Consider the following 16,340-nt stretch of genomic DNA (forward strand, 5'->3'; position numbering starts at 1 on the left):
TATTCTTTTTATAACATAAAACAGAAGATGATTACATTATTCTTATTTTTATTTTTATTTTGGAGGCAAACAAAAAAGGAAGGGGGAAGGATGACACCTTTGGGTATGGAAGGGAGAGTGAGTAAGTGAGTAAATGAGTAAGTGAATAAGTGAATAAGTGAGTAAATGCGGAGTATGTGGAGATGCATGAAGATAGAAGAGGCCAAGAAGTACAGGAGGGTTAAGGAGAACCGATGGCTAGTTCTTCTGTTACCGTCTCAGCATCTTCCTGCTGTAAGATTTCAAACCGTCGAGTTTCTTCAATCAATTCAACCATGCGATGTGTTATACCAACTGAATGCAAAAAAGGATGCTAAAATATACATTCGGAAATCAACCGTCAATTTACCCTCTTTATCTTTCATAATTTGCTTGTGATTATTTACCTTGAGGAGTGTGGCGGCGTCTGGTCTTACAGCAGGGTCATCTGTTGTGCACTTGCTCAAGAAGTCTTTGAATGAATCTGACCAGAGGTCAGGTTCGCGTAACGGAGGGAGACCATTCGAGGCAATCAGGAACAAGGCCTAATGTTGAGTTTGAATCCCAACACAAATCTTATCAGCCCGTGTATTTTTATTTCTTTAAACTATTTGCTCCATGATCACTTACCCGAAGAGGAGGATATTCTACATAGGGTGGATCGCCTTGTGCCATCTCCAATAATAATACTCCAAGACTCCAAATGTCTGCTTTTGAGTCGTATTCAACACCTTTGATAACTTCAGGAGCCTAAACATAATCACATTGAATGAATTAATTAGTCGCTTTTATATATATGTGTATGTAAATTAGAATCTGTTGATTTATGAGTACTTTACCATCCAATAAGGTGTACCAACAACCGAGTTTCTTTTAGGATGTTTCTTCGTCAATTGAGCACAATGGCTGAAATCGGCTATAAAGGTAAATCATGAGTAAATTTTGTAGAAAGACGTGTATGATTTCTTACCCAACTTGACTTCACCACGCATATTTAGTAATACATTGTCACTACGGATATCCCGATGAATACGTTGGAGACGGTGGATACGACTTAAAGCACGCAATATATCGCGAGCCACACGGCCAATCTGGTCTTCCTTCATATGAGGACCCTCTTCGATGTGTACCGAAAGAATATCAGCCAAAGAAACATCCATACATTCCATAACCACCTTGAAAGAAATGCATGAGTATTACAGACAATATATATAGTCCCATATTACTACTTTACCCAGATCTCTTCTTCTGTCATGTAGCTTGTAATGTATTCAACTACATTTGGATGTCGGCTCATTTTCATTGTCGTCAGCTCATTTCTGATTTTTGAAAGCTTCTCCACTGCCGTTCGAGGTATCTTTTTGATAGCCACCTTATGAACCAATACAAGGCTTGTCAATAAGCTTACCCAAGGTATATCTATATTTATATAATAAACCTACCACTCGGCTAGTTGTGATGTGCTTTGCAGAATACATTGGACCAGATTCTCCCTCTGCGATTAGGACAAAATCAGTGTACAGTGTATTTGGATCAGCTGTATCAACCAAGTCATCTAAAATAGTTATTTGATACTTTAATATACGCTCTAGAAATTGTTCGCATCAGTATTAGTTTACCAATAAAGCCAGAATCTAAAGCAAGATGTGTATTTTCGGAATTTGCCTCTGCCAAAATCTCATTTTCTACACAGCAAAATATAAATTTGTTAGCCAAAGATTAAAACCAATCGCTTATCAACTAGCTTTATACACTAATAACAGCCATAATAATAGCATTAATATTTTGTAAACACATACCTTGTTCCTCTGATACATTACTATCTATTCTTGGGGGAGGCTCATTAGTCTTGATTGTAGAAAGGTGTGTCAACTTTGAGTTCCGTGCTCGGGAAGGTGGTGCAAATCCAATTGGTAGTTCATTTGTGGGGTGTTGAGTAGTGTCAGGTCCATTAGGAATCAAGGATGCAGAATGTGGAGATTTCAATGGTCTTGTTTTGTTTGTAACATCTTGTTGGAGAGAATCTGGCATTCGAAGATGCATCAATCGTTCTACTGTTTTTGGATTTGCTTTTACGACTTCTTCTGGTACTCCAGACACCTGGAGAATTCGTTGCCATTCTGGTGGAAGTCCTCGGAATCCATATTTGTCTACCTGGACATGGACATTGTGTTGAACATTGTAGGGTTTGCCGATGACGGAAGGGGACTTTCGTAGCGTCTGTGTTTTTTCCTCTTGAGAGGACATTACAACTTTGGAGCTCGATAAAAGTCGTCTGACTGACTTACTGCGAGTACTTGCTGGCGATGGGACGAGGTTCGGGTTGATGTAATTTGTATTTAATACATCATCGCTTGGAAGGTTAGATTGCCAGACATCTGGTAGGCCCTAGATAATGATCATGAGAAAAACAATAACAAAAATAGAGTAATGCATATATATATATATATATATAATTGCACTTTTCTTTAGGAAATAAATCAATTGATGCACTATATTTACCATGTATTTTCCATTATATTTATTATATTCAACATGGATTCCGTGTTCAAACTGGGTTGGTTTACCAATATCAAGAACCTTTTCTACATGCTGACGTCGGCTACTAGTTTTGGATACCTTAGAAGACATTGAGGTATTTGATGGATTTGGATGTTGGTAGAATCGACCGAGACTAGATAATGTCGAGGAAGATTCGATCTTTCGTAAGCTACGACCGGATGAAGGTAGTCCTGCTGTGGGTGGTCGTGAATCAGGTGGATGGTTTTTGCTGGTTGGATGGCTGGGAGTTGGTGTCGCAATGGTATTTCCCATGCCAATATATTAGTGAAATAAATTAAATAAATAAAAGAAGAAAAACTTTACAGAAACGTGCAGAGTCGGAAGAAGAAGACTCCAAAGGACGAAAGTGTTAAAATTAAAGGAAAATCGAAAATAATGTATTTTCACTTGGTTTTCGGACCTTTTCAAAAAAATTTCGGACCATCTCTTTTTTTTTACATTTTCAATTTTAATTTCAGGTGTTTATGAAAGGAAATTCAGAGAATTTTCTTTTTTTATTGGACAAAGGTATTTTCAATTGCAGATGATTTCTTACTAAATTTGGAGAGCTTCCAAAATTGGTGTGGACAGACTAGAAGTTTAAAAAAAAAGGTAGAAAGAAAGGTCAAAAAATTGAGCGACTCTGATTGGCCAGACTTCTTCCATTGCCACTTGGATTGAGAAGAAGATCATGCTTTTGATGGAAGATATGGTATTATGAGCAGTTCATTGTATCTATTCTATATTTGAACTAAGTCTAACCTTTTTTTAAAAAGAAAAAAGTGCAGGCAGTTAGAGATTTATTTGATTTACTAAGCTCATTATGGCCTTTGTTTCAACTTTGATAAATCTTTTCAGTCTGTCCACACTAAGTACAGTCCTCACCCACGTATTTAGTAAATATCTTCTTCCAAGATCAAAAAAGACGCAAAGACCCCAACTTATTTCGTTTTTTTTTGTAATAAAGTATACGTATAGGTAGTTTACTCCTAATCAATTATGCGAACCCTTCCAAATGTCTGATTTTGGGTAGTTTCGTGAGACTACTTCAAGATGGATATGCCACCATCATATGTTTACATTGTCCCTCTGGATTGCATCTCGCTTCTCTATTATTCTCAAAAAAAATTCTTCACAGGTCTATCTTGTCTATGAACAATCTTCCAGAGGTTTATAAGGTATTTTGGTATAGAATTATAGTGTTAATATGTGCGTACTATGTAGACTATTAGAGGAGGTGTTATCTAATGGAAAAAATGTGACTGCTACAAAAATAAAGATCAGACAAACCCAGTAAAAAACAAAGCACTCCGGCAGCAGTTGTGGAAACTTATCAATTGATGAGAACATCATACTGTGTCAAATATAAGAAAAATAAATCCTCATAAATTTCAATCTTTTTTTTAAAAATAAATTCGACCTTTAAGGATCGAATAAATTAATTACATATACAATAGACACTCCTGGCTACCCTATACCTTAATTTGAGAGTGAGAGAAGAAGCTTGATTTTGAGGAAATATTTAATGGAAAATGTTAGTGGAAAATTATGAAATTCGTAATTTTCCACATACATTTTCCACTAAATCGCGTCAACCGAGAAAAACGTATAACAATCATTGGAAATTAAATCGACGTTTCAATTGAAAATGGATAAAATATTCAATTTTCCACTAGATAACACCTCCTCTAACACCTCCTCTATTATTAGAAAAGAGCGAAACAGTCGAAGGATAATTATACAAGTTGATCTAGGAATTATTCCATACAGAAAGATAAAAATATGGTTATGAGAAAATTTTCTAGCACTATAGTATATATAATGGAAATCTGTATCGTTATGGTAGAACTTTAAGATAGGTAGTATTGTTGTGAAGGGATCCCTGTATCCTGCTAAATAAGACAGGGATTTCATGAAAAGTGGGATTATATATATATATATATATATATGATATAAGAGTATATAATATATTAGAATGCTAATATCCGATGCTTTTTAATTTTGCGTGAGAATACTATAATGCATTATCAATTACAGAGAAGTATACTGGTTTATTAATAAAGCCTTACACCTTAAAGAGAACTTATGTATATTAGAGAACCCGTTGGGATGTGATATTTTCAAAGACTGCTAAAAAAGAATTATTAGTGAAACCCAGTCAAAAAAAAAGAAAAACTCAACCACAGTTGATGAAAACATAAGTACTGTGACAAACATAAGAGAGATACATCTTAATAAACTTGGATTTCCAAGACTTTTTCTTTTAAGTAGATATATAGAGACGACTCTTGACTATATTATTTTTATGTTTGAAGGTAAAGAAACAAGCTCAATTCTTAATAAAAACTTGGTGATGAAATGGAGTGAAAAACTAGAAAACTCCCAATTTTTCACTCCATTTCATCACTAAATGGCCTCCCTCAGTAAAATTTTACATCTTTTCATTGGAATTTCAATCGCCGCGTAAAGCAAAAGTGAGTGAAAATTCTAAATTTTCACTCGTCAACGGGTTCTCTATTATCTTTTATAAAATTAAAGGGTCAAGGAAGTAAGTTTTACGGGAATTATTTCCTATAATGGCCTCTGAAATCGTCCTTTTTTCTGTAATGATAGCTAATATGTTTCAATCAAAGTTATTCATCCGATTCACACTTAATCTCGATTGGTAAAAGAGAAATACTACTATTATTTTGGATGAATAAAAACAAAATAAAGGACTTATTATTATTATATCAAGTTGATTACTACCTTGTCATCTCTATGCCTAACAGACAAAGATGATATATATTTGTGGGCAGCTAATTATGTAGTTTAAACTACATTAATATATGTATTCACGCATCTTGGTTTGGCCTTGAGGCCAACGAGCAAAAATAATTTGAAAATTATGAGAATTTACTGTTAGTGGGGTCTATTTACCAAATGCTTATATAGAATAGTTGAAAGTCTTGTATAAATTAATAATCTCTGAAACATTTCTTAATACGCGCTACTGCTGCAGTATACATTAGAAGATTAGACTAACAGTAGATATATATATATATCAATACTCTACAGTGAGTATAATTTCTTATCATTATTATTGGTCTCCAAAAAGTCTATGCATGTATATATAGTAAAAGAAAAGAAAGATTTTGGTACATTAATTCTCTACTAAATATAAAAAAGAACTTTAAAGTTCTTGCTATACTTTAAGTTGTGATATCTTTCATCAATTAGACTCTGAGTTCTTCCATAATTGAGGCACAAGAATGACATACACCAGATAATATATATATATATATTTCTAAGTAGTGCTGTAATATTTTCTTTTATATGTGTAGTTCTTATTAAATTACTCCAAATCAGCTCCATGGACCATGTCATTGAAGTAAACCAGCTGCTTGTGATTTGGGTATAATTGCGGCTAAATTTTACTGTAGATGCTTCATGATATGTACATTGATCGGCATATAACTGGATGGTATGTAATAAATGGCAAAACTTTCAAAACTATGACATTTCCAAAATTATATGGCCATCACTTATCATGACAGTCGTGTAGTAATTCCTAGGAGTGAGTGAAATTATGTATTGTACTTCTAGATACCAATCCTAAGGGTTAGTGCTTACATTTTGGACAGTACACTACAGCAACGATATTTTAGAGTTCTGCGTATCTTGATACTCGATAAACCAATGTAGATAGTGCTGCTTGGCAACTTTTTTTTCCGTTTCAGCCGCTTGTGTAGTAGTGTGCTATGTAGTTGGTAGGAATACGAATTCAATATCCACAATATAAAAGGTATAATCTTTTTGAATCTATGATAATATAATGGTAGACAATATATTGTTTTGGTTGATTGCATGTGTGTATGCTTATTTGTTTGTCAAAGTCTACATTATATTTTGAGTTACTTAAAAAGCATTTCTCTGTAGGATTATTGAGTCGGTATGTATGTAGAAATTCCCCTAATATTTATAAAGTAGTATTAGCTAAAAGAATGTCTGTCTTATGTTTTTGCAAATTATCACAATTTAGAAATAGCAATGTAAAGCTTAACTAAAGTTTAGTATTGAGGAATCGATTTAGACATTTATCGACATAAACTACAAGAAGACAAGGTTATATCCACTTTATTCAATAGAGTTTATAGGAGAACATGTAGTCAAAACAAATTCTATAGTATCATTTTACAATATTATTAAGAAGTTGCAAGGAGCCAAAATTACAAGATTAGATCATTTTTACGAGAATATACTTACTTTGAGTGAATACGATTGGACCAATTAAGCTAAAATGTATTTACAAATGCGTAAAAAAAATTATTCCCAGTGTGCGAATAATTTGTAAAAAATAAACTATTATTATTTTTACACTACAAAATAACTGATAACCAAGTGACTTGTTAAGCTCTTCAACTCTCTAAACCCCTTCCTCTCTTTGTCTCTCTTGCTCTCTCTTTCTCTGTTTTTTTTTAGTTGGAATGCAAAAATCACTCGGCCAAATCGTCGTGCCTTCTCATTCTCCAGCTGCGATTCCAATCGTAGCACCTTCAGATGGCCCAAATTCACCTACACCAAAACCTGTCTCGAAGCCTCTCAAAGGTATTTATCTTATTCCAATAAATATGTGTAGGATATAATTTTAATGCTTTGGATTTCTGCAATCACATCTTAATATTCCTATTTTTCTTCATGTTTAGGCATCAATGTACCAAAGAGACAATGTAGAAATGTGATTATCCACGGTTTCTGCAAATACGAAGACAAGGGTTGTGAGTTCAACCACGATGGGGTGTGTAAGCCATTTCCGAGCAAGTTATAGCACAACATCTAATGTGTTTTTTTAGAATAAGCCTCCTCAGGAAATTCCCGAAAAGTGAGTCAAGCCGTAACTTAGATATTTATTCAACAAAGACTAATAATATATACTTTATAAGTAAACCAAAGTTGCGTGTCCAATCCCCATCTACTCGGCCAACCACGATGGTCTCTACCGTATCAGCCGACAGTGTAAACGCTCCCGTCTTTGTCCCTAAATTTTCACTGGGTAATACGGCGACAGTTGGAGCATTGTCCATGTGCGGTCGTTTATTCTTCTTTTGTCTATAGAAGCTCCACTTCCTCCAGTCTCAACCACAGGTAAAAAAGATCCAAAATCCGGTGGTTTGATTATGTTGACCTTGTTGCACTTTGTTTAGTTGAATCTACACCCAATGAAGAGATAGAGTAAGGACTTATTACAAATAAATAAAAGATAATAATAATATTTACGCAATTGATTTAGGACGGAACCATTAACTTCACCAGAGCAAGAATACAACCATCCGATGCCTTCATTAACCCGTGAATTTTCAAACTTTTCGTTAGGGAACGATGTAAGTCATTATTCATAACCTTATACTTGTACTTATAAAGGTTTTACCTAGTCTCCAACCGCACAGGCTCTTCCACAGACGCCCTCTCAGATGTTGAATAGTATGGTCATGATGCAACCCGAACAGACAGATCAATATTATTATATGAATTCAGCAGTCTATCAGCGCCAACCTGTAAGATTTTAGATCGTTAAATATAGTACTAAAACACCATCCATTGATAGTTACAATATCACTTGTACTCAGCGCCACCCACGCGTATGCCTAAGTTGGCAGCTAATCAAAAAACCATTCAATCATTTTTTATGCCGGATGATCTCCGGGAGCAATTGACTGAAAGAAATGAAAAAGTCTTAACTATTGGATCAAGTAAGAGTTTGATGTCTGTGTTTGTAAAAGCGAACTAGAATAAACTCTAATCTCAAAATAGCACACGATCAGAGTCTTCCTCAGGAGGTGCATATTTATCACTCCCTGTCTCTGTTGGATGATACATCAAGTAATGGTGGCAAGTTTTTTGGCCACACTTCATGGGTCTACAAATCAGTGTGTAGTGTGGATGGTAGAAGCTACGTGCTAGTAAGGATAGCAGGTAATGATAGATATATTCTACAGAAGAAGTTTTTTTTTTGATGGTGTGACATATAGATTGCAGACTAGCGAACGAACTGGCCATGTCCATGGTAGAGAACTGGAAACGGATTAGACACTGTAATGTGGTTGCTATTCGGGATGCATTTTCTACTTCTGCATTTGATGACTCTTGTAAGTAAAAATATATACAGTTGGGTTGAGAGTCTACAACTGATCGAATTCATATTACAGCACTTGTATTTGTGTATGACTATCATCCTTGCTCAGAAACACTTCAACATACGCATCTTTCTTCTCAAACCCAAACCAACTTTCAGAGACAGTCACAGATTAAAGCCAGTTCTTCTCCGCATGTGCCAGAAAGCACGTTGTGGAGTTATATTACTCAGATTGCCTCGGCGTTAAAATCGATCCATGCACTTGGATTAGCAGCACGCGTTATGGATCCCACTAAGATCCTTGTTACTGGAAAGAATAGGTAAGTTAATTTGCGGCTAATAAAGTTCTATCAGCTTATTCTAATACATTCGTTGTGAAGAATTCGGTTGAACTGTGTGTGTATAGCAGACGTATTGCAGTTTGATGGAGGCCAGTCCCTGTCGCGACACCAGGTATATTATTTAATCAGATTGTAGTTTTAAAGGATATAGTATTTATTCAAATATATCTGCAGCAAGAAGACTTGCTTGCCTTTGGAAAGATTATTGTTGCCTTGGCTTGCAACTCAACACATTCGATCCAAAACTTGTCGCAATCGTTTGAATACATCAGTCGTTTCTACTCCCCTGATTTGAAGAATACAATTCTCTACCTTCTCAGTAAACCTATGCCAACAAAGACAGTTGACGAAGTGGTATCATTAATTGGACCTCATATCCTCCAAGAAATTAATGGGAATCACTCGTACGTAATGAACTTGTGTCTTTTGGGACTCATATACTAATAAGTGGGAATTAGCTACAATGATACTCTAGAAAACGAATTGAGCCGAGAATTAGAAAATGCACGGCTGGTACGAATAATGTCCAAGATGGCTTTTATAAATGAGAGGCCAGTGTAAGTAATAGGATCAAGGAACCATGGAGTACGAACTGTGCAAGTAAATATCTATTTAATCGTAGATTTGATATGGATCCAAGCTGGTCCGAAACTGGAGATCGATATATTATCAAGCTCTTCCGAGATTATGTTTTTCACCAAGTAGACGCAAAAGGGACTCCTGTAGTAGATATGGTACATGCTATTACATGTCTTAACAAGGTAAATATATGTAGAATATCTGTACAAAGGGTTTTGGTTTTCTAATTTATTTAATTCGTTATCTAGTTGGATGCTGGCGTTGATGAAAAAATTATGTTGATGTCTCGAGATGAACAGTCTTGTCTCGTAGTCAGCTACAAAGAAGTTAAAAATTGTATAATTAACTCCTTTAACGACTTGACTTCTGGTCGTAAATAAATCTATTAACAAATAAACAAAACATAAAATATGCAATACACCACTTTATGATCGATAACTTCTTTGATGAAGTGAAGAGCAAAGCCACCAAATACTACCCTCCAATCAGCACCCTTATTAGCTCTGTTTTCTACTCAGCCAAGTGTAGGAAGCTGAAAAAAAAATAATTTTTATTTGTCTGTGTGAACCCAAATATAGGACCCTTCCTCTTTCGTTTCTTAAACGTTTAATATATTCGTAAGTGACAATGACCTTTACAGCGACCTACGATAAAACCGAAAAATTGGTTTCCACCTGTCAAACAGAAAATCTGATACGAGCCTTTTTTTTTCATCCGATGAATAGAACATGAGCGCCGATTTGGTTTGGGAATTGATCAAGAACAACAGTTCTTACATCGTCAAGCGCTCCGGCGTCCAGTTCTCCTCTGAGGCTAACAACCTCTTGAACTTGAACACCTTCAAGTACTCTGGTCTTGCTAACCCCAAGGTACGACACTAATAACTACAAAAAAATGAATATTATATTCTTATACTTAAAAATATATTTCTATATAATCAATTATAGTCTGTTGCTATTACCCCTGCCGCTCGTGGTGTCCGTGTCACTTTGACCAAGGCCAAGAAGGGTCAGTTCCCCGCCAAGGTTGCCAACAGCACCGTCATCAACAAGTCTCGCCGTCAGACCGCCAAGTCTGTTGCTAACTTGATTGCTCGCTCCCACTACAGACCCGACCTCCGTGCTGTACGTTACTAGTGAACATATTTAGACAATGGCAATAATTACAGCGAAAACTAATAGGAGTATTTTATTAAATTTATATGTATATATAGGCTGCCCTCGCCCGTGCTTCCGCTGTCATCTCCGTCCAGAAGCCCAAGAAGGCTGCTTCCCAGAAGGCTGTTAAGGGTATCCGTGCCCAGAAGGCTGCCGCCAAGCTCGCTTAAATGTATAAATCAAGCATCTCCCATTTTCAATTTGCATTTAATACTGCAGGTTGAGAATTAATAAAAATAAAACTAAAAAGGCGCATTCCGTGTTGAATCAAAATTACAAATGAGGATATAAAATTATTTCAGGGCGATCGTTGCTCCATTTGGCTTCACCTTGCACAAGATAAAATGCTGCACTGATCATCCAATTTTTCAAAGAGAAGTTGAAGCAAATTTGAATCACTACTTGACACATTTCATATATTCAGTCTTACTCTGTATCTAGAATCCTAACAATATTTTCAGGTACTTTGTATAAAATGCTGTGCATTTTAAAGCAACCATTTAAAGGCAGGTTAAATGAGATGGAGTTAATAAATAAAACCAAAGATCAATATGTAGGGATTTTATGTAGAAAGCAATCCCGAATCACTTTATTTTACTTTCCTAGCTTCGTTCTAGTCACTATATAATTTTCATAGCTTTTACCAAACTTTCCATAAAAGATCGTAAAGTAAATTCAACAGACGACTATTTTATAAAATTACAATATATCAATAACATATAGAAGCCGATAAATAAAGCTAAAAAGAAAAATAAACTTATGACAACTTGACTTTATTTTCTTTATGGAACTTCCTTCAAAAATCGCACTAAAGTTCAATTGCTAGAATAAAATAGAAGTTGGGATATGCTCTGCGACTTATGGCACTTAGAGTCAACGTCTATACTCTTGTATCGCATACATCCGCCTTTTTGAAGTATGTCATTCTTCATTAATTGGACGACGAATCTGGATTTCTTTTAGATTTTAAAAAGTCTTTTTTTTTGTCACTCCTCAAGAACTACAAGCTAGCTAAACAGAAGACTTCGACAAAATCAATGGCCTATAAGGATTCAATATTCAGCTATCGGTATCAGTATTTTCAGTGATGGTCATATGAAACATTCGACAGGAAGTATGCTCATCAAATAGCTTCTTATGATACAACAAAAATCCTTATTGCTCATTTGAACTGGACCAAGCTTCACTTTGGAAATAAATCTCGAATGTTCCTTGACTTGCTCTTGAAGAAAAAGGAAACAACCAAGACGACAGAAAGTAATAAGAAGATGGGGAAATCAAAGAAGGTTAGGATAATGTAATATATTGAAATCTAAAATGAAGGGAAAAGTAGCTTTAAAAAAAACAGAGAAAAATTACCAAAAGTGAGAATTAGAAAGGGGCATAAAAGACAAATAATACACTTTTGTCTAAAAATCTCATGTTTACACAAGATTAATAATTTTTAGAGTAATTTTAACTTCGCATTTCAATAAAATATTCTGTTTATTTATTTTACAATATAATCATATGGAATAGTTCATTTGCTTTACATATTTTGTACTAAAGTTGTTGAGTACTTCTTTTCTCTTATTTTTTCACAACTTATTTTATATTCCTAGTAAGTCAAACTAGAATTTTTTTTTCGTAGGCTATTTTTATGCTCATATTATGAAGAGCTTCATACAATATTACTTTATTAAATCTCTATATTTTTAAGTCATAAAGTACTATACATATCAAAGAAAATATAAAGGGTGGCTTGACAAAAGAAGAGACAGAAAATAAAGGGGAAAAGGAGTCGCCATGAACCATACCCACTTTCGGCTCGGACCAAATAATATATACGTCACTGTCCGGTACGACTCCCCGAACATGTCCGGGTTGAACAGAATGGTGCGGTAAATATCAATATTATTTAAACACGGGATGGAATCGCTTGAAGCGACGACATGGTGAAATGGTCAACACATCGGCCTCCGGAGCCGAAGATTGCGGGTTCGAGTCCCGTTGTCGTCGAAAATGCGTTTTTTTTTTTTTTTACTTTTTATTTCGTTTGATGTGGAGAATCAGATTGATCTGTTTAGTTTTGTAAAAGCATTAAAAAAACTACTTTCAAGTGTTGTTAGTGATTTGTAAACGAATGGGCTATTTTGAACAAAGATGTTTTGAGAAATGAGCAAAATCTTTTTTTTTTCTGATAATAGCGATAGTCCTAAGATTAATTGCATTGTACTTTTATTATTATTGGCATTTAATGAGTACTAGTTTTTATGTTATATTACCTTTTTATTACATTTTATTTTCGTCTTTAACTCATCAAGTACAGTATTCTTCTCTCTTTTCGAGATCAAAGTGTTAGTTAAGATTACTGATTATGGTTTTGAAATGAATAAATGCAAAAATAAATTTGAAGAAAAAAATAAAATAAAAAACAAAACTGTCCGTCGAAAGTAATAAAAATAAACGAATTGAAACAAGAATATTCTCAGCAAATTTCCCAGAATTTTTGAACCATTTCTTTTATGCAATATATTTTCCTTTTTTTTTGTAGGGAGCCGAAGGCTCTAGTTTATTAGTGAGCCTCTATGCTGCAAGGCAAAAGAGGAAAATCACGACTTGTTTTTGGCTTTTATATTTTTACAATGTTTTTCTATTTATATGTTTGTGGTTATATATATTGTGGAGGTATGGAAGGAAGCTAAAGGGGGGGAAAGTCGAGAGCAAGTTCGCTCTTGAGGCGGTCGAGAAGAGAGGAAGCAGTGGAAAAGGCAGCGGAGGAGATAAAAGGAACGTGATCAAATATGAACAGCCAATGATGGCGCCATATAGCCAGCAGCGTGCAGCCAAAAATTGAGGCAGCAGAAAGAGAAGAATCGGTGCAAGGAGGGAATGTGAAGGATTGCAAACCAGAAAGCAAGACAGTGGGTGTCGCGGTCTGGGCGAAGTACAACGTCCAGATTGACGACCATACGGACAGTTTGACCGGACACTGGAACAAAAAATGAGTTTGATTGTCCAGAGGGTGAGAGCAGAGGGCACAGGATGGGTCTGGGAAAGCGGTAGGGATCCTAGAATCGAGGCGAGAACAGCAAGGAATGTTCTTGTGCAGGGCACGAAACCAAACGTTGCGGGCCCCATGCGGCAGGGGGAAGGACCAAAACCGACGAAGCTGGCGAGGGACGAGTGTGGGGCTTATGGGGCGTGCGGATTTGGAGTGGAAATTGCAGAGTAGGCGGAAAGACTGGGTGGACAAACGATGCCAAGGGATGCCGGGGACAAGAGCCGTCAAGAAAGGACGCACATCGACAGCTGTACCAGAAGGCATATCTAGCGAAGGAAACTGTATGGCACAGATCGCGGGGGGAATGGTGGCACGATACAGGACAGGGTGCAAGACAAGAGAGCGAGTGTAGAGACGTTCGAAGAACCGGTGAAGGACAATAGGACGACGGAGTATGCGGTGGAGGGGGCGTTGGGCAAGCACGCCGAAACTAGGATCTACTTCATAGGCGTCGGAAACCCGGAGATCGCGCCATGCAGATGGAAAGGGAGGGTGGTCTGGTTGTGCAGTAGTGAGATAGGAGAGAGGCAGAGAGAGACAGGTGGGGAGGTTGACTACCACGTCAGAGAAGTTGTGAGGGAGAAGATCAATGGCAGCAAGTAGGGTGGCCAGAGGAGAGTCGAAATCACGCTGATGAGAGGATCGGAGAGATGGAAATATCAAAGGAACGAGTGGATCAGCAGATGAGGAGTCGAGGCGGAGGACGTAAGAGAACCAAGGCGGGACCAGGCCAGAGGGGGACAGCGGAGAGCGGACGAGAGGCCGGAGCCAGCGCAACTGAAGAGCAGCCTGTTGAACCTGAGGATCAAGGACCCCTAGACCGCCGAGCCGAATAGGCTGGCAGAAAGTGCCGAGAGAAATGGGAGGAAAGGAGCGGTATTGTATAAACTTACTCATGATCGAGCGAAGTCGACGGAAAAAGGATAGAGGTACGGTGACAACTCTGAGAACGTGCCAGAGCTTAGAGAGGATGAGAGAGTTGAGCACTGTGGCACGGCCACGAATAGAGAGAGCGAGAGTGGTGGATATTACAGGTAGATTCAATCTTGGAAAGAATGTTGTCATAGAAAGAATTGCGCTGAGGTAAGGATTGAATAAGAGGAAAGCCGAGATATCGCAGGGGAGTGGAGGAAGATCTGTCAGACCAGGCGGTGATGTCGAATTGTTGTAGGACGGGGCGCCATTCTGGCAGTGGAAGACCGGACAGGGAGAAAGCTTCAGTTTTATGGAGATTGATGCGAGCATTGGAGGCATGAGAGTATGTGAGAAGATGATGATGAAGACGGGACAAGTGGGCGGCATCAGGCAGAAAGACTAGCAGATCGTCGGCATAGGCCAAGAGCTTGATGGGCGGAGGTGGTGGAATAGCAGTGCGTGGTGACAATATATTTTCCTTGATTAAAGATGGGTTTAAGTAAGCAATTATCGTAGATTGAGTTTTCTCAATAGAATTGTTTATTATATCTTTCAGAATGAACCTTATTTTGTCTATAGCTCATAGTTTAAATACTGTAAGAGACTAATTACTAGCATTTCCTTTTGAGTATGTTATTTGATAATCAAGACACCTTTTCAATATTTCACTTTTCTTTTATACTTCTTCTAGCGTAATTATTAATATCTTCCTTAATTGCCGCCTATCTATCATGAATAAGTGCAGTGAGATAGGTTAGGAAAGTGCACACTTTGAATTCCCGAGTTTTTTTTTAAGTAATAAAATAGGCATTTCTTTTTTAGTTTTCTCTTTCGCACTCTTCATTTTTTATTTAATTTCAATCATGTCTTCAGCAAACATTTCTAAAAGTCTTGCAACCCCTAGAGAGCTTTTAATTGAAAAAAACGGCATTATTATTGGTGCTTTTAAAGCCGGAGAAAGAGTATCGATCCTCTGTGAAAAATATGGAGTATCCCGATGAACTATCTACAATGTGGTGAAAAGATTCGATGAGAATGGGACCGCAATTACATCAAAGCGAAATGGACCCTCTAAGATATTTAGTAAAAAAACAGATAGACAAATCTTGAGACCCTGGTCGAGATTATGGAGACCACCTTGCATAGAACTGTTTGCAAGGATACCTCGCGCGATGTTATCAAAACTCTCAATATGAAGTCATGTATAGATATATACAAGCCTTGACTTACAGATAAACATAATAAAAAGCCGCGTGGAATTTGCTCACCATGCCATAAAATTCAATCAAAGCTGGGAACGCGTGATTTGGAGTGACGAACTGTTCTTCATGTTATCTTCTATGTGCAAAAGTGTACGAATCTGGCGTCTAGCATCAGAAAATTACATATATGACTGTATAAGACCAATGGTTCAAGGCAAAAGAGGATCGATAATAATCTGGGGGTGTATTTGGGCCGGTGGAGTCGGTTCCCTGGAAATCCTGCATGGCAGCCAGAATTAATAGACCTATAAGAATATACTGAAAGAAATGTTGATTCCTTTCAAACGTCACCTGGAGCACAAATACAACAATAAATTTATTTTCCAGCAAGATAATGCCCCCCCCCCCCTGTCACCGAAGCAAAATGATGGA

General features: G+C 36.8%; 5 protein-coding genes and 1 non-coding gene across 6 annotated transcripts; 4 read left to right on the plus strand and 2 right to left on the minus strand.

Moving 5' to 3' along the window:
- Positions 1-29: 29 nt before the first annotated feature.
- On the minus strand, positions 30-2,907 carry PHYBLDRAFT_179895 (hypothetical protein). The gene is made up of 11 exons (XM_018438227.1): positions 2,884-2,907; positions 2,521-2,800; positions 1,818-2,406; positions 1,638-1,703; positions 1,461-1,573; positions 1,253-1,390; positions 989-1,193; positions 858-934; positions 649-768; positions 426-563; positions 30-352 (listed from the first exon to the last, which is right to left on the minus strand). The coding sequence occupies exons 2-11, from the start codon at positions 2,647-2,649 to the stop codon at positions 221-223; spliced, it is 1,707 nt and encodes a 568-aa protein (XP_018295580.1). The 5' UTR covers positions 2,650-2,800; positions 2,884-2,907; the 3' UTR covers positions 30-220.
- A 2,228-nt stretch (positions 2,908-5,135) lies between these two features.
- PHYBLDRAFT_60673 (hypothetical protein) lies at positions 5,136-6,832 on the plus strand (the record flags this gene model as incomplete). Its single annotated transcript, XM_018440682.1, has 7 exons — positions 5,136-5,224; positions 5,617-5,696; positions 5,883-5,953; positions 5,982-6,026; positions 6,145-6,239; positions 6,478-6,490; positions 6,632-6,832. The coding sequence occupies 7 exons, from the start codon at positions 5,136-5,138 to the stop codon at positions 6,830-6,832; spliced, it is 594 nt and encodes a 197-aa protein (XP_018295581.1).
- Positions 6,833-8,143: 1,311 nt separating this feature from the next.
- On the plus strand, positions 8,144-9,971 carry PHYBLDRAFT_108249 (hypothetical protein; the record flags this gene model as incomplete). Its single annotated transcript, XM_018428036.1, has 9 exons — positions 8,144-8,307; positions 8,363-8,511; positions 8,568-8,684; positions 8,745-8,991; positions 9,052-9,124; positions 9,187-9,416; positions 9,471-9,569; positions 9,635-9,773; positions 9,840-9,971. Coding segments are annotated over 9 exons (1,350 nt in total), but the record flags the coding sequence as incomplete, so codon positions are not given.
- Positions 9,972-10,190: 219 nt separating this feature from the next.
- PHYBLDRAFT_157781 (hypothetical protein) lies at positions 10,191-11,017 on the plus strand. Its single transcript, XM_018433677.1, has 4 exons — positions 10,191-10,208; positions 10,317-10,460; positions 10,539-10,715; positions 10,805-11,017. The coding sequence occupies exons 2-4, from the start codon at positions 10,320-10,322 to the stop codon at positions 10,916-10,918; spliced, it is 432 nt and encodes a 143-aa protein (XP_018295583.1). The 5' UTR covers positions 10,191-10,208; positions 10,317-10,319; the 3' UTR covers positions 10,919-11,017.
- A 1,656-nt stretch (positions 11,018-12,673) lies between these two features.
- Positions 12,674-12,746, plus strand: PHYBLDRAFT_t64. The gene has a single exon. It is a non-coding gene; the product is annotated as a tRNA-Arg (tRNA).
- Positions 12,747-13,428: 682 nt separating this feature from the next.
- PHYBLDRAFT_164450 (hypothetical protein) lies at positions 13,429-14,856 on the minus strand (the record flags this gene model as incomplete). The annotated part of the gene is made up of 1 exon (XM_018435007.1): positions 13,429-14,856. One exon carries the CDS (start codon positions 14,854-14,856, stop codon positions 13,429-13,431), a length of 1,428 nt encoding a protein of 475 aa, XP_018295584.1.
- Between the last annotated feature and the right edge of the window lie 1,484 nt (positions 14,857-16,340).

Source organism: Phycomyces blakesleeanus (assembly GCF_001638985.1).
Source record: "Phycomyces blakesleeanus NRRL 1555(-) unplaced genomic scaffold PHYBLscaffold_4, whole genome shotgun sequence".
Lineage (NCBI taxonomy): Eukaryota > Fungi > Mucoromycota > Mucoromycetes > Mucorales > Phycomycetaceae > Phycomyces > Phycomyces blakesleeanus.

Coding starts and splice junctions, on each gene's coding strand:
- PHYBLDRAFT_157781 (XM_018433677.1), top strand. CDS start 10,320: ATGAGCGCCGATTTGGTTTGGGAATTGATCAAGAACAACAGTTCTTAC. Junction 10,461..10,538: donor CTGGTCTTGCTAACCCCAAG/GTACGACACTAA, acceptor AATCAATTATAG/TCTGTTGCTATTACCCCTGC. Junction 10,716..10,804: donor ACAGACCCGACCTCCGTGCT/GTACGTTACTAG, acceptor ATGTATATATAG/GCTGCCCTCGCCCGTGCTTC.
- PHYBLDRAFT_179895 (XM_018438227.1), bottom strand. CDS start 2,649: ATGTCTTCTAAGGTATCCAAAACTAGTAGCCGACGTCAGCATGTAGAA. Junction 1,574..1,637: donor TTTAGATTCTGGCTTTATTG/GTAAACTAATAC, acceptor TAACTATTTTAG/ATGACTTGGTTGATACAGCT. Junction 564..648: donor TAGAATATCCTCCTCTTCGG/GTAAGTGATCAT, acceptor ACTCAACATTAG/GCCTTGTTCCTGATTGCCTC.